This window comes from Trichoderma harzianum (genome assembly GCF_003025095.1).
Source record: "Trichoderma harzianum CBS 226.95 unplaced genomic scaffold M431scaffold_5, whole genome shotgun sequence".
Lineage (NCBI taxonomy): Eukaryota > Fungi > Ascomycota > Sordariomycetes > Hypocreales > Hypocreaceae > Trichoderma > Trichoderma harzianum.
Window position 1 is genome coordinate 368,983 of NW_020209253.1, and position 19,698 is coordinate 388,680.

General features: G+C 53.1%; 6 protein-coding genes across 6 annotated transcripts; 3 read left to right on the plus strand and 3 right to left on the minus strand.

The window, feature by feature from the left end:
• Window positions 1–341: 341 nt before the first annotated feature.
• On the plus strand, window positions 342–2,050 carry M431DRAFT_83913 (hypothetical protein; the record flags this gene model as incomplete). The annotated part of the gene is made up of 3 exons (XM_024923369.1): window positions 342–374; window positions 452–961; window positions 1,082–2,050. 3 exons carry the CDS (start codon window positions 342–344, stop codon window positions 2,048–2,050), a joined length of 1,512 nt encoding a protein of 503 aa, XP_024775079.1.
• Window positions 2,051–2,331: 281 nt separating this feature from the next.
• On the minus strand, window positions 2,332–3,804 carry M431DRAFT_400048 (hypothetical protein). The gene is made up of 2 exons (XM_024914864.1): window positions 2,618–3,804; window positions 2,332–2,551 (listed from the first exon to the last, which is right to left on the minus strand). The coding sequence occupies exons 1-2, from the start codon at window positions 3,339–3,341 to the stop codon at window positions 2,547–2,549; spliced, it is 729 nt and encodes a 242-aa protein (XP_024775080.1). The 5' UTR covers window positions 3,342–3,804; the 3' UTR covers window positions 2,332–2,546.
• A 464-nt stretch (window positions 3,805–4,268) lies between these two features.
• On the minus strand, window positions 4,269–5,708 carry M431DRAFT_493840 (hypothetical protein; the record flags this gene model as incomplete). Its single annotated transcript, XM_024917163.1, has 5 exons — window positions 4,269–4,740; window positions 4,809–5,013; window positions 5,103–5,120; window positions 5,177–5,246; window positions 5,379–5,708. The coding sequence occupies 5 exons, from the start codon at window positions 5,706–5,708 to the stop codon at window positions 4,269–4,271; spliced, it is 1,095 nt and encodes a 364-aa protein (XP_024775081.1).
• Window positions 5,709–10,681: 4,973 nt separating this feature from the next.
• Window positions 10,682–12,598, plus strand: M431DRAFT_400368 (glycoside hydrolase family 18 protein). The gene is made up of 4 exons (XM_024914865.1): window positions 10,682–11,064; window positions 11,202–11,433; window positions 11,551–12,119; window positions 12,203–12,598. Exons 1-4 carry the CDS (start codon window positions 10,882–10,884, stop codon window positions 12,290–12,292), a joined length of 1,074 nt encoding a protein of 357 aa, XP_024775082.1. The 5' UTR covers window positions 10,682–10,881; the 3' UTR covers window positions 12,293–12,598.
• A 1,784-nt stretch (window positions 12,599–14,382) lies between these two features.
• Window positions 14,383–15,267, plus strand: M431DRAFT_82260 (hypothetical protein; the record flags this gene model as incomplete). The annotated part of the gene is made up of 1 exon (XM_024923142.1): window positions 14,383–15,267. One exon carries the CDS (start codon window positions 14,383–14,385, stop codon window positions 15,265–15,267), a length of 885 nt encoding a protein of 294 aa, XP_024775083.1.
• A 1,059-nt stretch (window positions 15,268–16,326) lies between these two features.
• M431DRAFT_493845 (hypothetical protein) lies at window positions 16,327–17,707 on the minus strand (the record flags this gene model as incomplete). Its single annotated transcript, XM_024917164.1, has 4 exons — window positions 16,327–16,544; window positions 16,600–17,376; window positions 17,448–17,596; window positions 17,691–17,707. 4 exons carry the CDS (start codon window positions 17,705–17,707, stop codon window positions 16,327–16,329), a joined length of 1,161 nt encoding a protein of 386 aa, XP_024775084.1.
• Window positions 17,708–19,698: the final 1,991 nt, after the last annotated feature.

Here is a 19,698-nt window from a genome sequence, read left to right on the forward strand (position 1 = left end):
CATGCTGAGTGCCGCCCACTAGCCCTAGACAGCTGGTCTGTCCCCCCCTAGCCGTGCAGCCATCGCCAATCACAGGACCGCTCGCTGCTCTATAGCGCCCTGTAGCGCCTTATAGCGCTCGCTTCCCTTCTCCCATCCCACTAAAGCCGCCTCCGGGACCCGACCGGACCAGCTGGCCGTCTCCACACCATCCTGTGAAAGCCTCTGCTCTGAATACCGTCATCAGGCTCAGAGCCCAACTAGAGCTTTTTTCTCTCTTCTTTTCCTCTTCTCTTCTTCTTCCTCCTCCTCCTCCTTCCCCGTCTTCTCTTCCCCACGCTTCAAGCTAGAAGCCCCTCATCATGGCGACCGAAAACAACCAGGTGATGGACGTGGTAAGGACTGCCCTCATTCCTCGCCCTTGCGGCAAAAGCAAAGCTTTATAGCCGCGGCTAACGCAAATCCCCTCCAGCTCAACACCATCTCGGGCACCTTTCGCAAGGTCACGGACAATGCCGCCGAGTTCATCGACAAGGGCGTCGACAAGGCCTCCGAGGCCGTTCGCGAGAGGCTGGCGACGGTCGACTGGCTGCCTGACATCGTGAAGCCTCTGCCCCCGCCCAAGCCCGAGGTCATTGTCGTGCCGCTGTCGACAATCGAAAAGCTGCAGAGCTGGTTCTCTAGGAACAAGTACCTGATTGGCGCTGCCGTCGTCATCACCACCACCGTTGCCTACAAGGGCTACCAGCAGAACAAGTACGTGCGAAAGGTACGGAGGGCCAAGCGAAGCAAGAATGGCGGCCGCTCCGAGGTTGTCGTTATCGCGGGGTCCCCTCGCCTGCCGCTGACCAAGTCGCTGGCTCTGGATATGGAGAGGCGCGGCTTCATCGTCTTTATCGTGTGCAACGCTCCTGAGGACGAGGCTGCAGTCAAGTCCTTTTCTCGTGCTGACATTATGCCCCTCACCATTGATACCACAAATGTGAGTCTTCTCCTCATAATGATATCCTTATCATGACTCATTTGGGTGGTTTTGATGAGGACTATATAAGTCCCAAGTTTGCATGTGAAAGCAAGTTTGCTAACTGCTATTCTCACCTAGCCTCCCAATGCCGGACTGGCTATCGAGCGCTTTGCTCACTTCCTCACATCTCCCAGAGCTCCCGGGCCCAACATCAAGCCAAACCAGCTGACGCTCAAATCCGTCTTCCTGATCCCCAGCCTCCACTACCAGACCTCTCCCATCGCCACTATCCCCCCATCAGCCTTTGCCGACCTCTTCAACACCCATCTGCTGCAGCCCATTCTCACCATCCAGACATTCCTCCCGCTGCTCACATCAAGGCTTGGCCCCATCGGAGAGAAATGGGTCCCTCCCAAGGTCCTCGTCTTCACCCCCTCCATCATTTCTTCCATCAACCCGCCCTTCCACGCTCCCGAAGCTACCGTCTGCTCCGCTCTATCGGCCTTCACCGAGGTCTTGACAGCCGAATTGCGACCTCTCGACATCCCCGTGACCCACATGCAGCTCGGCACCTTCGACTTCTCCGGCTTCGTGCCCATCCGCACCGGCTCGCCAACCCAGGGCTTGGTGACCAGCGCAGGAAACCCCGAGGACACGCTGGTCTGGCCCGACGGTGCTAGACACGTCTACGGACGCAACTTTGTTGCCCAGACCGCGTCGGCCATCTCCGGAGCCCGCATCCGAGGCCTCAAGGGCAGCTCCCTCCGACACCTCCACGCAACCGTTTTCGACGTCATCGACGGCTCCGTCAAGTCTGACACCGTCCGCATCGGCCTCGGCGCCAGCATCTATGGGTTTGTCGGACGATGGGCCCCGCGAAGCATCGTCTCGTGGATGATGGGCATCCGCAAGGTCGACGAGCTGTCCACCTGGAAGACGAGCTCATACGAGGGCTCCGAGGACGGCAGCGACGACGGCGAGGAGGGCGGTGAGGGATCCATCTCCGAGTCCAAGGAGTTTATCGCCGTCCAGTCCGAGGGCAACGTATGGAACTCGGGCGAGACTGCCAAGTGGGATCAGCCTCCTACTGATGCCCCTGCTCCTTGAAAGGATCAAAGGCGTGAAAGAAGAACTTGAAAAAAAACTGAAAAGAAAAGAACATAAAAAACGAACTCGGTTTTATTTCCTGGAAACTGATGACGCAAACAGCCTGCCGGAACAGCATGGCCTGAGCTGGAAACCTATGGGTATATATATGTTGCAAGCCCGTATTTAACGATTGGATGTTTTATGTATGCATGGAAGGAAACCCACTCTGATTTCATCAACGGTACATAGATACGCTCACGACTTTATTGACTCAAATTCATTCATTCAGAATTATTTATTCATTGATAATGCTGTCTCCTCCATACAACATGTGTATGCAAAGTATATATAAATATGCGTATAACGCCCAATTGTTTGGATTTGTGTTCCTTCCCCCGCCATAGCCTCCATCCCAACAGGGTATCAAAAAGTTGTAAATGTATCGTAACAGCCATGAGCCCTGGCTTCGTTTGATCTTCTCCCCTCTTCATTTCATCACCACGGCGCGACATCTCTAGTGTCCTCTGCCCCTATATCTTCCTCGTCCACCTCCTCCTCTCCATCGTCCGCCTCCTCCCCGCCCATGCCGCCCATGGCCCCGATCTTCTCTACCCTCACGACCGTCTCGATCCCCCCGCCCATCTCTAAAGCGATCTCCATCATCGTCCCTAAACTGCTGCACTTCCAGCTTGATTTCCTCCTCTGTCTTTTCCGCGCTCTTAGCAACCGGCTTCTCCAGATCCTTGGACCACTTCGGATGCGCCCCCGTCTTGCACTCCAGCCCATCAGGACAAAAACCCGCCAAGTAATACACACAAAGCTTCCTCCGCACATGCTTCTTCGAACAAAGCGGTCCCAGCGGACAGAACCCCATATCATAATGCGGACACGGCGGCAACTTGCTCAGCGGATCGACATGCAAATACAAACACTCCTCGCCATTCGAACAATACCCATTGCGCATGAAGAAGTTGCATTCGGGCATCTTGCGCAGGTTATACTCGTGCAAGAACTCGCAGTGCTCGCCCTTCTTGCACAGGCCGCGCAGCCAGTGCTTGCACACGAGCGAGTTGAGCCCGCCCGACGGCTGCTGCTGGTCCCTGGAGCGCCCGTCCGAGACGTGCCGCTCCGAGCAGCGCGTGCCGTTGGGGCAGCTTCCCGACTGGAAGGCCTTGCATATGGGGCGGTCGGGCGGGAGGCCGACTTGGTACGTCTGCCGGAGGAACGGCGAGAAGCGGAAGTTGTAGGGCTGTGCGGTGTGGTTTAAGATGGCGGCGACGTCGCTGGCGTGTGCTGTTGTCGTGGCCATTGTGACTTGGGTGAGAGGGCAGAAATGCCCGGGTTGCACGGAGATGTTGTTTGAATTGGTATTCGATGAGTGGGATTAGGAATGGACGAGTCTCTAATGTTGGATTGAGTAGCACAAGAAGATGGTCGTCAAGGTCGTTGGAGCGTGTCGTGGAGATGTTGATGGGAGGGCGGAAAAGTTGAAGTTGAAGCTTTGGGTCAAGGCTGCTGCTTTGGCAGAGGTTCAATTGCATCCACCCGAAAGCTTCAGCCACTAGTGGCGGATGTGTCAGCCACACCACCATCTTTCGTCCATTTTGAGAGAAAGTGGCCGAAGCAGTTGAGATATTGGCGACTAAGTAATCCACCAAGACTGGGATGAAAGGCGTGTATCTTTGGTCTAGTAGGAAGAGATTGCAGTTTTAAACGTAGATGCCTTAGTATCAAACTATATTGGCCGTGTTCGCATCGTAGGGCTCACCAAGTAACGGCCATCTTTAGGCAATATCCCCAAAGGCGAGATGAACAGCTATGCGAAATGAAGCCTATCAATAAGCGGCATTACAATGCCGAGGGTATTATAATACAGTATAAGTATCAAGATATGCGTTGTGAGCCAGAAGAAACAGAATGTGTGTGCATGTGTGAAGGAATGAGGGTGAAAACGAGGGAGGGAGGGAAAACAGAGAGACCATCCTTGTCAAAGCAAACAAATACAGACTCGCAAAGCTTTTTGATACCAGCAATAAGCCCGGATACGCAATCTCTAATGAATAATCCCGTGGCAACTCCGCGTAAAAGGAAACTGTGAAAAAAAAATCCATCCAACGAACTTCCATAAATACCAGGCAAGAGTTCAAGCCTGATCAGGGTTGCATTTCCGTCCAAAGTAGAAAAAAGTTCCGTGATCAATCATAGCAAAACACCGTAAGGGAAACAACGAGGCCGTTCAATACAGAGACTCGGCAAAGTGACCTTCTCTCTTCTGGGCATAACAGACGCAACAGTTGACATAGCGGTGGATGGTGTCGTCCTGGAGGCTGTCTCGTGCTGCTTCGAGCATGGCCACTCGTTGTTCTGGAGATAGATTTAGAGCAGCCAGAGGCTTCGCCGCCATGGCTCCGAGAGAGTCGTTGATAGTCGTCTTCATAAACACACCGAGGGCTCGCAGGGTTTTGTCGCGCGGCCAAGTCGATATCGGGACCTTTTTCGTGATGCAGTGGACATTTGAAAAGCCGGTTTCTCGAAGGATCTGCTCAAGCTCAGTAATGGCAAGGATGTTGATGCCGTAAACTCGCAGGCCGTTTTTCACCGTATCAAGAAACACCCGGAGGGGGTCGTCATCCTTCATAGTTCCATCGTCGCATCTGATCTCCGTCCTGAGTTCGTGAAACTCTACCCAACCGCCGTTCTTGACATGTCTATCCTCCAAACATCAGTCACGTCCTTTACAGCCCGATGGCTTTGCATCATGAAAGGCGGAACAAACGGGTAAATCTTGGTCAGGAGGCCCTTCAGGTCTCGCAGAACGTCCGTCATTTGGCGGAAGTGAACTAGGTCGAACTCAGAGCCATGGAGCCATTCGGGCTCTTCGCTATCCTCGATAAACATGCGGACGTTGATAGGTACCCATGACGGTTGAATCGGTGAGAGATCGGTGCCAATAACGCTCGCGCTCGGATGCTGATCAGCGACTACCACGAGGACATCGGTTAGCCATGCGTGCAAGAAACAATCGATGCGCCAGTAAACGTATACATGAGGGCATAGAGAATTGCAGTACCATCTATAGGCCAGATTCCTGTTCGAACGTTGATTAGCATTTGAGCGAATGCGCAAGCTTCGTATGCAACTTACCAATGCCGGTTCCGATGTCAATGATCTTCTGGGGATAGTCGCCAATGTTGGCATAGAATAAATGTCCGCCCTACAGCCCAAACATGTGAGCATTCAATCGCCCATTTGTTCCGACGAGGCCGATGGCTTTCGGTGGCATACGCCAGCGCGAAGCAAAACAACCACCAAATCTTAAACGTATTCCCCGCTTCCTTGGACATACCATTAGCTGAAGAAACAGGGCATGGACCGTTTCCTCTCTGTGACGCTCGACCTCATCGTTGGGCATAGGATAGATGCCTCGGCGGAAGCCGTGATATCGTCGACCGTAGGCAATCTCATCCTCGTAGACGCTTGGGGGGACCGAGGTGGACGGTCCCGATGAAACCTCCCAGCCGCTCTCGAAGTCGCTGGTAACGTCGCTAACGCCCGCAAATCCGGCGTCCTCATCTCCGTGGTCGAGCTCGAGTTCGGTCCGCGTGGTGATGCTCGTGGCATCCGTCACCGACGCCGTCGACACCAGCGAAAACGTGGTGTCATCGTCGTCATACATGGTGCCCTAGGAAGAGTGTGGGTAAGAGTTGGGTTGGACTTTGATTCCAGACGGAGCCATGACCCTTTGTTTGGCTTAAGAGAGAGAGACGGTTAAGACCGAAGTGGAACCTCGAAGATCCACCGTTGAAGATTAGTCCCTTTACCTGTTCCCTGCCAGACACTAGCAGGCATATCCGGTCCGTCAAGATGAGGGGTCCCCTAATTGCTAGCAGCGTGCTTGTTCGTTCTCTGCGTTTCGATTTCCACCACAAGCTTCTTTGGCAACCCAACTGCCGAGGAGCAAGAGCCCAGTGGTGACGGCGACCGCTTGGCAGTTTGGGGTAGCACAAGGCGAAGAGCCTTTTATTTTTTTTTGGTCTTCCCGTCGCGCCAAGTGCCGGGGCGGGAATTCGCAAACAACTTTGAGCCAATCGTTGACATGAGACCAGTCACAATCACTCACTCAGGATTTCGCGCAGCTAGGCGAGTACCTCCTTGGTACATTGCGAGGTACCTGTAGTAGTACGTTCTGTATCGAGAGCCTGTTTCTTGCTTCCATCCGCGTCGTCGTCCGTTTCTAATGTCTTGTATTCCAGGCCACTGTAGTATGATACCTCATATCATGTAGGGGGACATTCGGATATTTCCCCATCGAAGCCTTTCTTGCGCATAACCTGTGTGCGTGCCTACTCGTACAGGTCTTCACATACCCAACAGCCCGAGGTCGAATGAGCCAAAGCCGTGGCACTGGGCTGATGAGCAGGGTCCGGGGGTGCCATTTGACCCTGCGGGCGCGCAAACAACCATGCCAGTAATAATGCGCTGGACGCTGCCTCGCTTACATCGTTGTTGTGGATATGATGAACGCTGTATTGTACTTTGTAGAACTGTACAGTATGGCCATGGATAAGACCAAGGATCCGAGACAACATGGAATGCTTTCCTCACATCCAGGCAGCCGAAGCGCGTCTGTTGACAATCTTGCGCAAAAAAGGATCCAAAGCTGGACTGCCTCTGTCTATCGGTAGCGTAATGCTGCGACCAGCTCGGCAGACAACGTTGCCTTTGCAATGAGAATAGCTGTAGGCTAAGGACAGGTAGGTAAGTCGTAGTAGAGTATTGTTTGGTTAGGTAGGTAGTAATAACTCAGCACTTCTGGGGTAACCGCCAAGTACCAGCGCGGTAACTTTGCTGCCCACGATGCGACACACGCTGATGCTTGCAGCTTTGGAGGCGTCAAGGGAGGTCTAGAAGCACCCCGGCAGCATCCGAGATCCTCCCCGAGCGGCACGCAACACATTGGCTAGTGTAGTAGATATGCAGCCTGCGGAAGCTTCGCAAGCGGGGAAGACTGAAGAATTTCAAAGAGGCATGAAGGTCGGGAAGCATCCAGTCTGTGCTGTGTTTGGCCTGTTTCGTCCCTCGTTTTTCCTCCTATCACAGTCTCTGAAAGCGTGGTGATGCGGTTAAACATCGAGAGACATGTGATGCTTCTGGCCTATCAGGGAGGGTTGGAGGGCTGCGCCTCTGGTCCGAGCGGGTAGGCTGTAAGTCGTAATATGCCTCCCATCCCTGTTGGTTTCATTTCATGGCGGTTGATGTTGGGCCAGGATGAGCCAGCAGCGGGAGATACAGTACTCGTAGTTGCATAGCATATCTTGGGCACAAGCAACCCCAGCAGAACATGTGAAGGCCTCGTGATCACTTTTCAGGCCTGAACAGTAGCGCTCTGTTATTATCTATCGGGTACCATGAGGGGACTGAGGAGGTGCTTACCAACTGCGTGTGGCGTGTTCCCACAACATCCATCCATGGAGCTCTTGGGCACTTGAAGCATCGAAGCCACGGAACAGGGCATGCCTGAATTACCCGCCCTTACCTGCCTTTACCAGTATATGATACGATACTAGCCCTTCGTACTCGATACGCTAGCATTGCAAGATGGTGGACGGATGATTTCCCCAGGCACGCCTCTTGATCTCCTCACGTGTGGCGGATCAAAACGTGGCAGTCACAGACGGTATCCAGTCAAGACGCAGAGACGCCTGCACCAGATGATTTGGGTGCCCACCAAGCAGCAAGGATTCTGACTTCTGTCCCCCGCCTTGCTTTGCCATCGGAGACTTGTCCATGGTTTCTCCATACCTGAACATGGTTTCTTGTTCACCGGCGCGGCAGCTTGTGCAGCGCCTTGTGCAGCATCTTGTGCAGCCTGTTTATCTTGTATAGCTTGTGCAACGACTGACATGTAAATGGGGGCAAGCATAAGCCAGCATTGAGCCGGGTTCCGAATGACCGCGACGGATGTAGCATGAACGGGCGTGACGATGCTTGGTAAGGAGCGAGGATTCCCCCTCTCTAGAGCTTAGATGGCCTAGCGATGCCATCGACGTCCTAGTTATGCCTCGACGAAGATCTCAAGACTAGTAGAAGGAATCCGGACGAGCTCGTAGAGTTCCCGCAGTCGGCGACATGCTCCTAATCGTCATGAGCCTCACCGTGTGCATCCTGATTTTGTCGACTTGCAACTGGGACTCGGCCAAACTGTTAAACATGAAAAGCATCATTCAACGTAGAAGCATGACATGTTGTAGCAAGATGCAGCTGGATAGAAGCGTTCATGTTTATTACGAGTACGATTTCCCTTGGCGGGTTGGGAGTACCTATGCAGAGTGTCGGAAACATGTTGCCCAAGCGAGTTTTCTGTACTTTGTAAGCACAAGAACGAGCATGGCTTGCCCTCAACGGTGAATGTTCTACGTTACCCATACGTTCATTGGTCAATCAAGAGGGGAGGAGTCCGAGCAGCAGTAGAGGGAAAAAATTCCCTCGATGGAGAAATTGGCATTCTCCTCTTCAGAACTTTCTCCATAGTGGACAGCGGAGGTTCATCGCCTAAGCTCTCAGCCCCCACGAGGAAATTTGGTAGATTTTGCTATCTTTTTCCAGCAGCTGAGTACATATTGTGACCGAATTCCAAAGACGAGGAGAAGGAGCAACGAGCAACCCGCTAGAAGGAACAAGGCCAAAAGGAGGAAGGAAGGGCTGATGCCTGAGGGCGCTGTTTGACAGCCTTGCGCAAACCAACTCAACTCACCCTGCAGTCAGTTGTGCCATGACTTGCCAGCCTTCTCTTGAACCTCGACTTATTAACCTCTCTTCACTCTACACTCGCACAGATGCACTGCTCCCATACAAACAAAGCCCGATTGGCCGCACAGAAGGGAGATACAAGGAAACTACAGGCCGTGCCCGGCTCCATGCCATCATTTTCCTAGCCTTGCGAAGTTGCGGTCGAGTTCTTACTTGTCTCACAGTCAACATTCCGCAGCGCTGCCGCTTGTCAGGTCTTGCCGTTGGGCAAAACGCCCGTTTAGCAACGATTCGACAGGGCACGCCCTGTTTTGTCTTTTTCCCTTCGCAACTTGTCCGAAGGTGATGGCGATGTTGGTCGCGATGGAGTAACTCCACGGTCATTTCGGTCTCTCCGCCTCAAAGCGCCCTTGTCTCACCGTTGACGCATATCCACGAGGCGAATCTGACGTGATTTGGTGTGACTTGCAGCGTGTGTCTCGGTCAAAGAAGCCGGTCAGGGATGCCTCACCACCGCCGAAACGCTGTCTCGCCTTGTCGACGTCGGGGGCTGATTGGAGAGCTGCCGTCAAGGCGTCGGGCTAGTATCGCATTAGCCTGTCGCTCATTTCACAGCCGCCAATCTGAACATTCAATCAAATATGACGAAGCAGGGAAGGGAAAAAGCTGGCGGTCAAGAAAAAGGCAAAGACGGGTCGCGTCCTGCCGTCCACGGGATGCGATGTAGCCACGGCGCTTAAGAGTTTTCTGCGAAGACACGAATCCTGTCCAAAGAGATGATAAACATGGGTGGAAGCGGCCCAATTTTAGGACCCAGAGTCCGTGCGGCAGCAGTCAGAAGGAATCCTAGAGGAGAGGAAGAAGAACGAAGAGGAGAGAGAGAGATTGGGAGAGAAAAAATCGGCAATGGGAATACGACCAACTTCGAGAAAGGGAATTGGCTGTGGCCGTTACAGTTACTGGCAAAAAGAGCGGTAGCGGGATCTGGTTTAGGATGAACGGGTCTTTTGGTGAATGTCCACCTCATCCGTCAAGCTATCCAGCCTCCCATCGTGTCTAGCCCTCCCAACGGGGTCATCATCTCCCCCCTCCACTCGATTCTGATCGCCGACAGCCCAGTCACCTCTGCCAACGACTGGACATGGGCAAACGACAAGGACGAGGACGGTTTTATCTAGCATACGTAGGGAAACCGCATTCACCGAGCATCCGCCTTATATACGCTCAAGCAGAACTCAAGGACGGCCCCGTCCGAGGCGGCTCAAGTCAACCAGCGGCCAACAACTATCCTCGGATCTGGAACATCCCACGCATGCTGTCACTGCCTCTCTCTCTATACTCCTGTACATGTCATTCTCCTCTTCCCACGCAAGTCAGCAGTTGGGCTCCCCGCAATTATGTCATGCATCGTGGATGGCCTCGTCTGTCCCTGGCCTCTGGCCAGTCCGAGGGCTTTCCTCGGACCCTCATCTCTTTTTTTTTCTGTGCGTAATTTGCATTCTTCCTGTGTCCCATCTCTGTGTTCAGTGCCCAAGACATTTTCAAAGCCCCCCGGTCTCCACCGCGACCTGCCATTCGACTGTTGCCCGTCCCACCACCCGGACCGCTTGGTCTTTTGCTCGGCCTAGGGTTTTGACTCCCTCTTCCATATCGGTGTATGCTCGTATGAGTGAGCGCTCCGTACCACGCCGCGTGTGAATGGCGTTTGGCAATCATGCCCCCAAGAAAACACACGACACGCCGGCATTGAGCCCCAGCAAGGCCGCCCACCCCCTTGATGCCTAACCTGAGTTGCTGTCTTGGTCCTTTGGCCTTCCGGAGCTAGCCCCGTCCCGAGTAGTACGTCTCCGGCAGGGCTTTTGAAGTTGGATCTTCACAATGTTGCCGATTAACTACAAAACTGTCCCATGCTGCTGCCCTCTGTGTCTTCCCCCCCTCTCAAACCCCCGAAGCCATCCCTTGCCGCTTCTCTATGCTTCAGACTCGGCGGCCAATTGATGACCCCGTCCATCCACGGCCACGGCCCATTCCTCAAGTCGCCGTTCTCCTCCGTCACCGCCGTTCTCCTCCGGCTCGTCTGGCCGTAAACCGACAGCAACATGAGCGCCGTGTCACGCAAGTCACGAATGGCCACCAGTGTGGCCAGAGTCATGTACACCAATGCAGTCTATTTCCCTAGCAGCAGAATATACCAAGGTGATTCGCCCGGAATGCTCAATTACGGCTGCATCAACCACGTGTATTATGCTTATGCCAGTGTGACTGCGGACGGCAGTGTGTTTGTGAGTCCTGATGAAATTGCCCGGAAGCCACCATTGCCAAAGTGGCTTTCTTCCCGTGCTCTTGTTTCGGGATAAGTTGAGAAGATTTCACCTGCATATGTTGCACGGCTGGCTGACTTTTGTGACGTGTGGCCCAGCTTGGCGATGAGTGGGCCGATGCAAGAGCGCCAGTGGATGGCGTTCAGGGTGGCTTGGGATCCTTGATGCATCTCAAGCAGAGGCACCCTCACCTGCAGGTCGTCTTATCTATTGGTGGCAGCACTGCGTCCGAGGTATTCCCCGTTGTTGCGTCCAGCACTCTGCTCAGGGACAACTTCGCCAGGTCTTGCCTTGGCCTTGTTGAAGCTTCCGGCCTTGATGGTATTGATAGTGAGTATGAAAAAACATCCGGGGGATTGATGATACAAGAGGCACAGCCGTCATCATCAATTCACACGCACACACGCATATGCAAGTCCACAACTAACCGCACATTGGCCGGAATAGTTGCTTGGGAGTTCCCGTCCGAGGCCAAACATGGCCACGACTTCCTGGCCCTATTGGCAGCAGTCCGGATTCACCTTCCTGATGACCGCTTCATCTTAACAGCTGTCCTCCCTGCGGCGAAGGAGGTGCTCGACCTCATCGATCTAAAGACGGCAGCCGAGTACCTTGACTACATCAATCTGGTGGCATATGATTTCTTCGGCACATGGACGTCCAAGAGCGGCCATCACGCACAATTGTATACCATGAACAAGGACGAGCCGTCAGCATCGTCCGGCGTGGCACACCTGATGGCACAAGGATTCCCCCCAAAGAGCATCCTGCTCGGCATCCCTACGTACGGACGAAGCTTCCTGAAGGCAAACGGACCCGGACAAGATTTCAACGGCGTAGGCGGCCAAGAGGGCACCTTCGAGTACAGCGAGCTGCCACGGAAGGGATGCAAAGAGATTGTGGATAGGCGCTATATTGCGGCCCAATGCGTTGGTGGCGATGGGGGCTTTGTCACCTACGACAACCCCGAGACGGTCAAGGTCAAGGCGGAATTTTGCAAGCAAAAGGGATTAGGGGTCTGTGGAGCTCATCTTCATCCAATCTTTGTGAGACGGCAAAAGGGAACTTTGCTAACGCTCAAGCCTTTTTAACATTACAGGGGCTCTTTTACTGGAACGGACCGGCGGATTCTCGAGATCAAGCAAGAAGCCTGATCGCGGCGGGTTTCCGCGCTCTGCATACCTCTTGAGGCAGTGCTTCAACTTGATGATTATGACGTCTTTTTTGATTTTTTTCTCAATCTAATGCATATAGATTCTCTTTACGCTTACGCCCACGGACCTTGCGCCCTTCACCTTACCGCCTCTGCTAGACAGAAAGCAAATCGGAGGAGGGGGGGCTTGGCTTGTCCAAGCTGTAGCATGACTCGGACGTCGTCGCAAGAAGAACCAAGGAAGGAAGCGTTCCGTCTTTTCTCTTCAACTACTGTTCCATACCGCGGTGAAGGATATTCTTTTTTTCCTTTCTTGGGTACTGGCTCTTTCTCTTAGGCAGAGCAAGAAAGAGAAGGTGGGAAAAAATAAAAAGGAAAATAGAAGGAGATGCGCAGATTCCATTGGTGCGCACACTGGAGAGGAAAACAACCAACATCTTCTGATGATATCCCTTTATAGACTTAAAATAGACGGGGAGCAGGCGTTTCATTCTTTTGTTTTGATTACAGTTTTGGGGCATATTTCAACGATTTCTTACCTTTCTCTCTCACCTCATCCTCCCCCCTCCATCCCCACGCTGCCAGATTGAATTTACCCAATGCTTTCTTCGCAAAGACTCCGCCATTTGACGGCTACAGACGGACCCCATGGCTATTCATAGCGTCGTTATGGCAGCTGCATTGGAAAAAGGCACGCCGGAGCATCAAGGAGGAAATTTTTGTGGCGCGCCGGGCAGAAAAAAACGTCACTCAGCATGTGGTGCGTTTCAAGTCGGAACACCCAACTGGGGTAGAAGCGTCTGGGTCTGCATCTGGAAATTGGAGCCCCCATCGTGGAGCTTCTTACGGTACAGAAAACCGGGCCCGGGATTCTTGACTGGCTCGTCTTGGGAACTGGACAGCCAGGATCGGTGACGGTTTGGTGAATTAAAGTCGGGACGCACTTGAGCGGAGCGGCTGTCGCCGAGTTCGGGCTCTTGGGCGACATGTTGGCTGTTGGGAATTGGTGGAACTCAGTTAAGGTCGGTGCTATTCACAAGCTTCCACGGTGCTAGATGAAAATCAACCTCAAAGTCGTCGCTCCGTCCCGCCCATTTCGATGCCGCTACCGCCGACGAGAGCTGCAGAGTGGTGGAAGCTGGCCTCTGAGAAGAAAGAACTCGTCCCCACGCCTTGGTCGCAAAAAGTAGCATCCAGACATGATACTAACGCATTTGTCGTTGGTGCTCGCAGCAGTACCTGGCAGCTTTGACGACGACTAATCCCGCGTCATGCAACCAAGAGGACAGCAGTCAGTCAAGCGGCCATGTGCGAAGTATACTCAAAGAGACAGTCCATGGCGTGCTCCGCATAAGCCCAATGGCTTTAGGACAGGTATTAGCCTCAACGCTAGCAAAATGGATTCACGAGTCGAGTGCAGCAGCTTCCAATGGCAGCAGAGGTTACGTACGAAGTTTACCGCACGGGGACTTCGTATACGCACAACGCAGGCCTAGCAATTCTGGACCGAAGTTGATTTGGTGCCAGAGTCCGAGTCCTGCCCGACGATGGAGATTTCGCTGGGAGCTGCTGGATGGGGATTGGGAAGAATGATGTGAGCTTTTGGCTGCTGGTTGCTTGGCGTCGCTGGGAATATGCCATATGATGCTTGCATGCATGCGGCTCACGTGGTGATAAGATATGTGGGAATGCCTGGGCCGTGTCCTGCGTCTACGAGTGCGCGTCATCTTGCAGAGAATAACGGAGCCTTGAGCTGGTGCTGTGCTGTGCTGTCAAGTTTGTTCCGTTACTGCACATACCTTACAGCACGAGACCTCAGGCCACAGCGAAACAAGCGCCACCTACAGGCTGCATTCACTAACACGGGTGCTGTGCAGGTGCTAAACGAGCAGCTATACGACAGCTATACAGGCGCCACACAGGGCGGTATCCTGCCATGCCAGGTAGCGCCAAGGTACCTGGACGCTTCCGGTAGCCGCGCAGCCTCAAAGCCAAACCAGACACCAAAACGAAGCCAACCGGCGCAGCGCAGCTCAGCAGGCTGACGGACAGCAAAACCCTCCAGACGGGCTTGAAGATGCCGCGTCTGTCGTCCTCCCTCTGCGTCCCCGTCCAGTCCCATCGCCATGTCCGGCCCAGATAGGGACGTGTCTTGCGCGGAGCCGCCCGCTCCGCTAACCGCGTTTAACGATCCATCTCCGTCCTCATCAGCATCGCAGACCCAGCCTCAACGGCCAGAAGCAGCCTTGGCAGCCCGGCCCGCGGAATCCCCCGAGTACGAGCAGCAGCATCACCACAATCACAATCACGGCGTCGACAGCAACAGCGGCCTCGTCGACGGCAGCGATGACAACCACAATCACAATGCCGACAACATCGACGGCGCCCACGACGCCGACGCCGACGCCGACCTCCCGCCCTTCGAGCCCATCTTCACCCTCCTGACCAACAACACCACAAACACCACCGTCCACCCTCGCGTCCACTACCTCTTCAGCGACGACGACGCCTCTGCCGTCCTCACCGCCCCGCAAACCGACCCTTTGCACCGCGCCCTCGTCGTCGACCTCGCTCCCCCTGCGGCCCCCAACGGCAAATGGACCGTCTCCTGGGCTTCCAGCCTCACCCCCGACTTCGCCATCACAGCCTCGCAGCTCTCCCTCCAGCAACACGGTAGCGGCAGCGAGGGCAATGACGCCGAGGCTGGGTCAAAGTCGGTCGTGCTTCGTGTTGAAGGCGTAGAGCGCGAAGCTGTTGCCTCGAGGCCCAATAGCCTCCCTAGCTCGGGCAGCGGTATTGTCGGCCGGGAAAACGTCGACCAGCTTACCGAGGAGTTTAAGCGTCGCATGGGTGTGCTCAAGAAGGTCGTTGACGAGGGCGAGAGGAGGAGAGAAGCGATGAGTAGGCTGAATGAAGGGAGGGTGCAGCAGCATCCTGACCAAGGCGAGGATGCGGCAGCAATGCATGACGATGCCGGTGAGAGGAGTGTGCCAGAAGGACAGGATGGATGAGAGGGACGTCAAGAGGATCCATGATTAAACCCCCTCGACTAGACGACGCGTGGATATTGCCATCTGATGGCAACCCAGTCCTGACTCTTTAACTCCCTCTGCACCCAATATCTACTACTTCTTGACACCACTGCTCGCAAACGACAGCATTCAACGACGACAATCTCGCCCAATTTTTACACTACTCAGACTTTTCTTCACAATACCAGCACTCTCAAGACACACTTGGAAAGCATCGCTTGGCGTACAGTCGCCTACAATCGGGCTTAGATTTGGCTCTTTTTTTCTATTTCTATTTAACCCGGAGTTTTGCTTCTTTCTTCACTTCTCTCTTCTCTTTCTTGAGCTGAAAGATAGATATCTTGTCAGATCACGGTGATTTTCGCTGAGCACTTGATTTACAGAGCTATCGGATAATAATACTACCTAGGACCAATATACTACTACTACTATCGAGTTCTACCATATCATATGTCTAATTAGTGATTGTTTTCACCTTGAACTAAATCATCAAGTTCTGACCATATACCATATGTTATCATTGATTGTTTTCACCTAAATCCATACATTCCATCATCCAAGTCGATACATACGATCAAAAGAAATGTGCGCGCAAGAATGAGAATATTTTGATTAAAATTTGACTAAAAGAAAAAACTCTCTGCTGAGCGCCTCAAATGCTAAACTCCAAAAAAACTAAATCTGCCTTGATAAAAAGAGAAAACAGCAGCAGACGAAAACAATCGCATAGGGCATCTAAAACACAATCAATCAATCCAATCGGCCATCTCCCGTTCTTCGACGACATAAGAAAAACAAAATCAAAGGCTCATTCCCTTTTCAAAACAGCCATCGGAATGCTGTAGCCTTTTGCGTGGTGCCCGAGATCCAAAGGCGTAAACAAAAGAAATATAGGCATATGTCCTTGCCACATGTCGATAGCTACTTTTTATACAATGTCTTTCAATGAAAAATGGAGTCAAAACGTGTGCACGCGTTCCCTTTTATACCTCCTTCTCTCTTTTCCCCTTTCCTTCGATTTCACTTCGTTGCTCTTATTCAGTTCAGTGGGGGTGCGACGGGCATGTGAGGTCTTCCGTGGGCTATGCGGCCAAGTCTCAGGGCCAGAGCATCGTCCACGGCGGGGATACGGGCGCCGAGACGAACCGCTGGCATTGCCACTCCCTCGAGCAGAGATCGCTTCTTGTTGTTGTTGTTTCCTCGGATAACGAAGACGTAAATGAGGACGATGATGACGACAATGGCAATAATGGCAACTATACAGGTTAGCTCTGAATTCCAGCACCAACGGCAGAATCGAGATCAACATACCAACAATACCGAGGCAAATCCACTTCTTCTTCCTGGTAGCCCTGGCAGTTGTGACAGCCACGGCAATCTCCTCATTGCCCTTGTCGAGGTTCTCGACAACCTCCTCACCCTTCTGCTCAATCTGCACAATGGTGGCATCCTGCTGGACGACCAGGGTATCAAGATCCTGCATGAGCTGGAACAGCTCCGTCATCTGCTGCTCAATCTTGAGCAGCTCCTTGTGGCGGTCCTGAACAGCGCTGAGTGCCGCACGAGCCTTGCCCTGTCTGTCGCTCTGCATCATGGCTTGGCTGAAGATTTGGCCACTGCCAGCATCGTTGACGGCGGCCTGGACCTCCTCCTCTGTAGCGTCGGGGCGGACAATGCGATATTGGCGGCTCATCTGTTGCTTGACGGCAGCCTGGAATTCCGACTCGACACCCTGGTACTTGGTGATGACGTCCTTGAGCCGTCGATCGACTCGGCTCACATGCTCTCTGTTCGCAGCACTTTGACCTTCAGGCTTGGACTTGACTTGGCGCACACGTTCGACAAGGGCACGATAGTGAGTCGTGGTCTCGGTGGTGAGGGCATCCAATTGGCGGTTAGAATTGCTGGTCGAGGAGGTGTCGGTGTCATTGAGGACTCGGGTTTGCATCTGCTTGATCTGTTCCAGGCTAGCTTCGACTTGGCCGATTTCGTTGCCGATGTCACGGCACTCGTTGCGAATCGCGTTGGGGTCTTCGCGGGCCATGCCGCCGGCGTTTTGTGTCAGAGGAGCCATCTCGACTGCTGTGGCTGCAAATTGACTGTAAGCTTCTGAATTGTCCATGGTGGAACGATGTATACGAGTATATGGTGTCTCATACCTCCAGCCTGGTCGTAACCACGGCCACCAGCGCCATAGGGGGTATTATTATAGCCGGGAGGGGGAGTGTCATAGCCGCCCTGGTCATAGCCACCACCGCTGTAGTTGTTGTCGTCCCGTTGGTCGTACGGGTTTTGCTTCCCGCCGTATCTGTTGAGAGACTGCTGTTAGTGACAGGAATGCGGATGTGGATTTGAGGGGCATTGCAGGCATATTGCATCCAGCAAGCATCGATGCTACTGACCCGTACTGTTGTGCCATTGTTGTTAGCGAGCTATTCGAGGTATCATAAAAGGATATGGATATGGATATGGTAATGCATGTGAATCTGGAGGGGAGAAGCAGGAAGAGGAGAGGAATTGGAGGCGAGAGCAGATGGTTTTCTTGTCGTCTGCTCGGACGCTCGTGTTGAAACGGCAGCCGTAGGAGAGTCGGGGTGAAACACTCACACTCATTGTGGATGCAGGCTAGGAGGATTCCAGGGATTATCTCAGTTGGTCTGGAGCGAAACGCTTGTAAGCGGCAGAGGTCGAGCGAGTGACGATCGAGGATTCTATGCTTTTGGATGGAAAAGGAGACGAGATGAGCAACTGGCAAACAAACAACGGCTGCTGTGTTGGACAAACAAAAGACCAAAATGCGTATGTAAACTGCAGAAAACAAGGTCGACAGAAGGTTGGAAGAGAGTAAAATGGCCCAGGAGCAGGAGGCCCAAGCCCGGGTTTCCAGACAAGGATTAACAAGGGTTATAGCGGACGGCGAGAAGGGGGCAGCTGCAGTGTAGCGGGGCCTGGACCAGGTCGGGGCGGCCCTACGAGACTTGGTACCGGTACTCTCACTAGACAATCAGACAGCGGTGCGGGCGGTGCGACAGCCGGTATCTGTACAAGGCGAGTGCACCGTGGCGCCTGGTGTAATAAAAACAAAGGCACTGCAATAATAACTATCACGAGCGTAATCTTGCACCGGTCGCTTAGTATAAGGAGATCGACGGCCAAACGAAATCAATCAATCAATCACCTTCACTGTCTATGACCCGGGGCCGGCGCTTCGTATAAGTACTGCAGATACTAACTAATCGATTGGTAAGGAGAAACAGATTTTGCCTCGGACCAAGACGATGGATGAGCCTCATCGAAAACGACAACCCCGGGGCAAGGCTTTTTTCGCCCACCTCCTTCGTCCTCAAACCATCAACCTCGTCGCATCGCCAGTGTCAGATGGCCTCGACAACCAGCAGCCGTGATTGGACCAGCAGCTGCAGCACCGCACAGGCTAGTGGATTCAAGGCCGGTGGCGCGCATTGATTTGCCCTGGCTGAATGGCCGGGTTCGAGAGTGTGGCATCGGGGACCCTTGCCAGGATTTTGATGAGTCGCAGAGATTGCACTACGGGGGGTATCAGCTTGTTAGCGAATGGGAAAGGGACTAGTACGAGTATTAGCACCGTTGCTTGGCTGGGGTTTCTTTGTTTCTTATTTTCCTATTTTACAGTACGAGTATTTTCTTTTCTTATTCGCGAACAAAATTGCCCGCGCTTGTTTGAGCTCGACTGGAATGGAGTCGACACGGCGATCACACAGACAATTGCCTCTCTGCTGGGGGTGACCCGCGTGCAAAAGAAAAGATGACTGATTGGAAGCTGACACTGGCAAATGCGCCACCAGCAACACGTAGCTCTGCTTTCGTACTCCATTCTTGCGCACTTCGTAAACGGGATCCGGATGCCGTCAGCATGGCCACCGGCTGCTAAAAAAAGAACGAACGTCGTTGGGCGACAAATTCTCAACACTGCCTCCACGCTTCAGTGGCCCAACGACAGATCGGGATTAACGCTGCCAGATGGCGGGAAGCAGGATCCGTCTTGGATGAACTGGTGATGCAGACCGATTCCTTCATCTAGAGAACTATTGTAGAGAAAGGATTTTTCATTTATGTTCAAATAGCCGCAATTGCCTGCCTCCATTTACCCCAACCTGGGGACAAACGACAGGAATCGCGTAGAACAGGCGAGCTTGTAGGATTTTGAATAGCGTGCGCACACGGCATCGAATCCCAGCCAGTATTGGCATTAGCTTAAGCTTCTACCACAAGTAAGTAATAAGCGGCGTTGACAAAGCAGCTTTCAAAAATGGAAATCTATTATTAAAAATCCTAGGTGAAATCCTAGATAATGCTATTGCCTCTGTAATTCTCCCCGCGTAGTATACTTGAATTCTTAGTCGATTATTCCATCTCTTGTAAACTCTGCTT

Excerpts from the sequence above, each read along its gene's own strand:
- M431DRAFT_400048 (XM_024914864.1), bottom strand. The coding sequence starts at position 3,341 with ATGGCCACGACAACAGCACACGCCAGCGACGTCGCCGCCATCTTAAAC.
- M431DRAFT_400368 (XM_024914865.1), top strand. The coding sequence starts at position 10,882 with ATGAGCGCCGTGTCACGCAAGTCACGAATGGCCACCAGTGTGGCCAGA. Across the intron at positions 11,065-11,201 it reads CTGCGGACGGCAGTGTGTTT|CTTGGCGATGAGTGGGCCGA; the intron begins GTGAGTCCTGAT and ends CGTGTGGCCCAG. Across the intron at positions 12,120-12,202 it reads GCAAGCAAAAGGGATTAGGG|GGGCTCTTTTACTGGAACGG; the intron begins GTCTGTGGAGCT and ends TTAACATTACAG.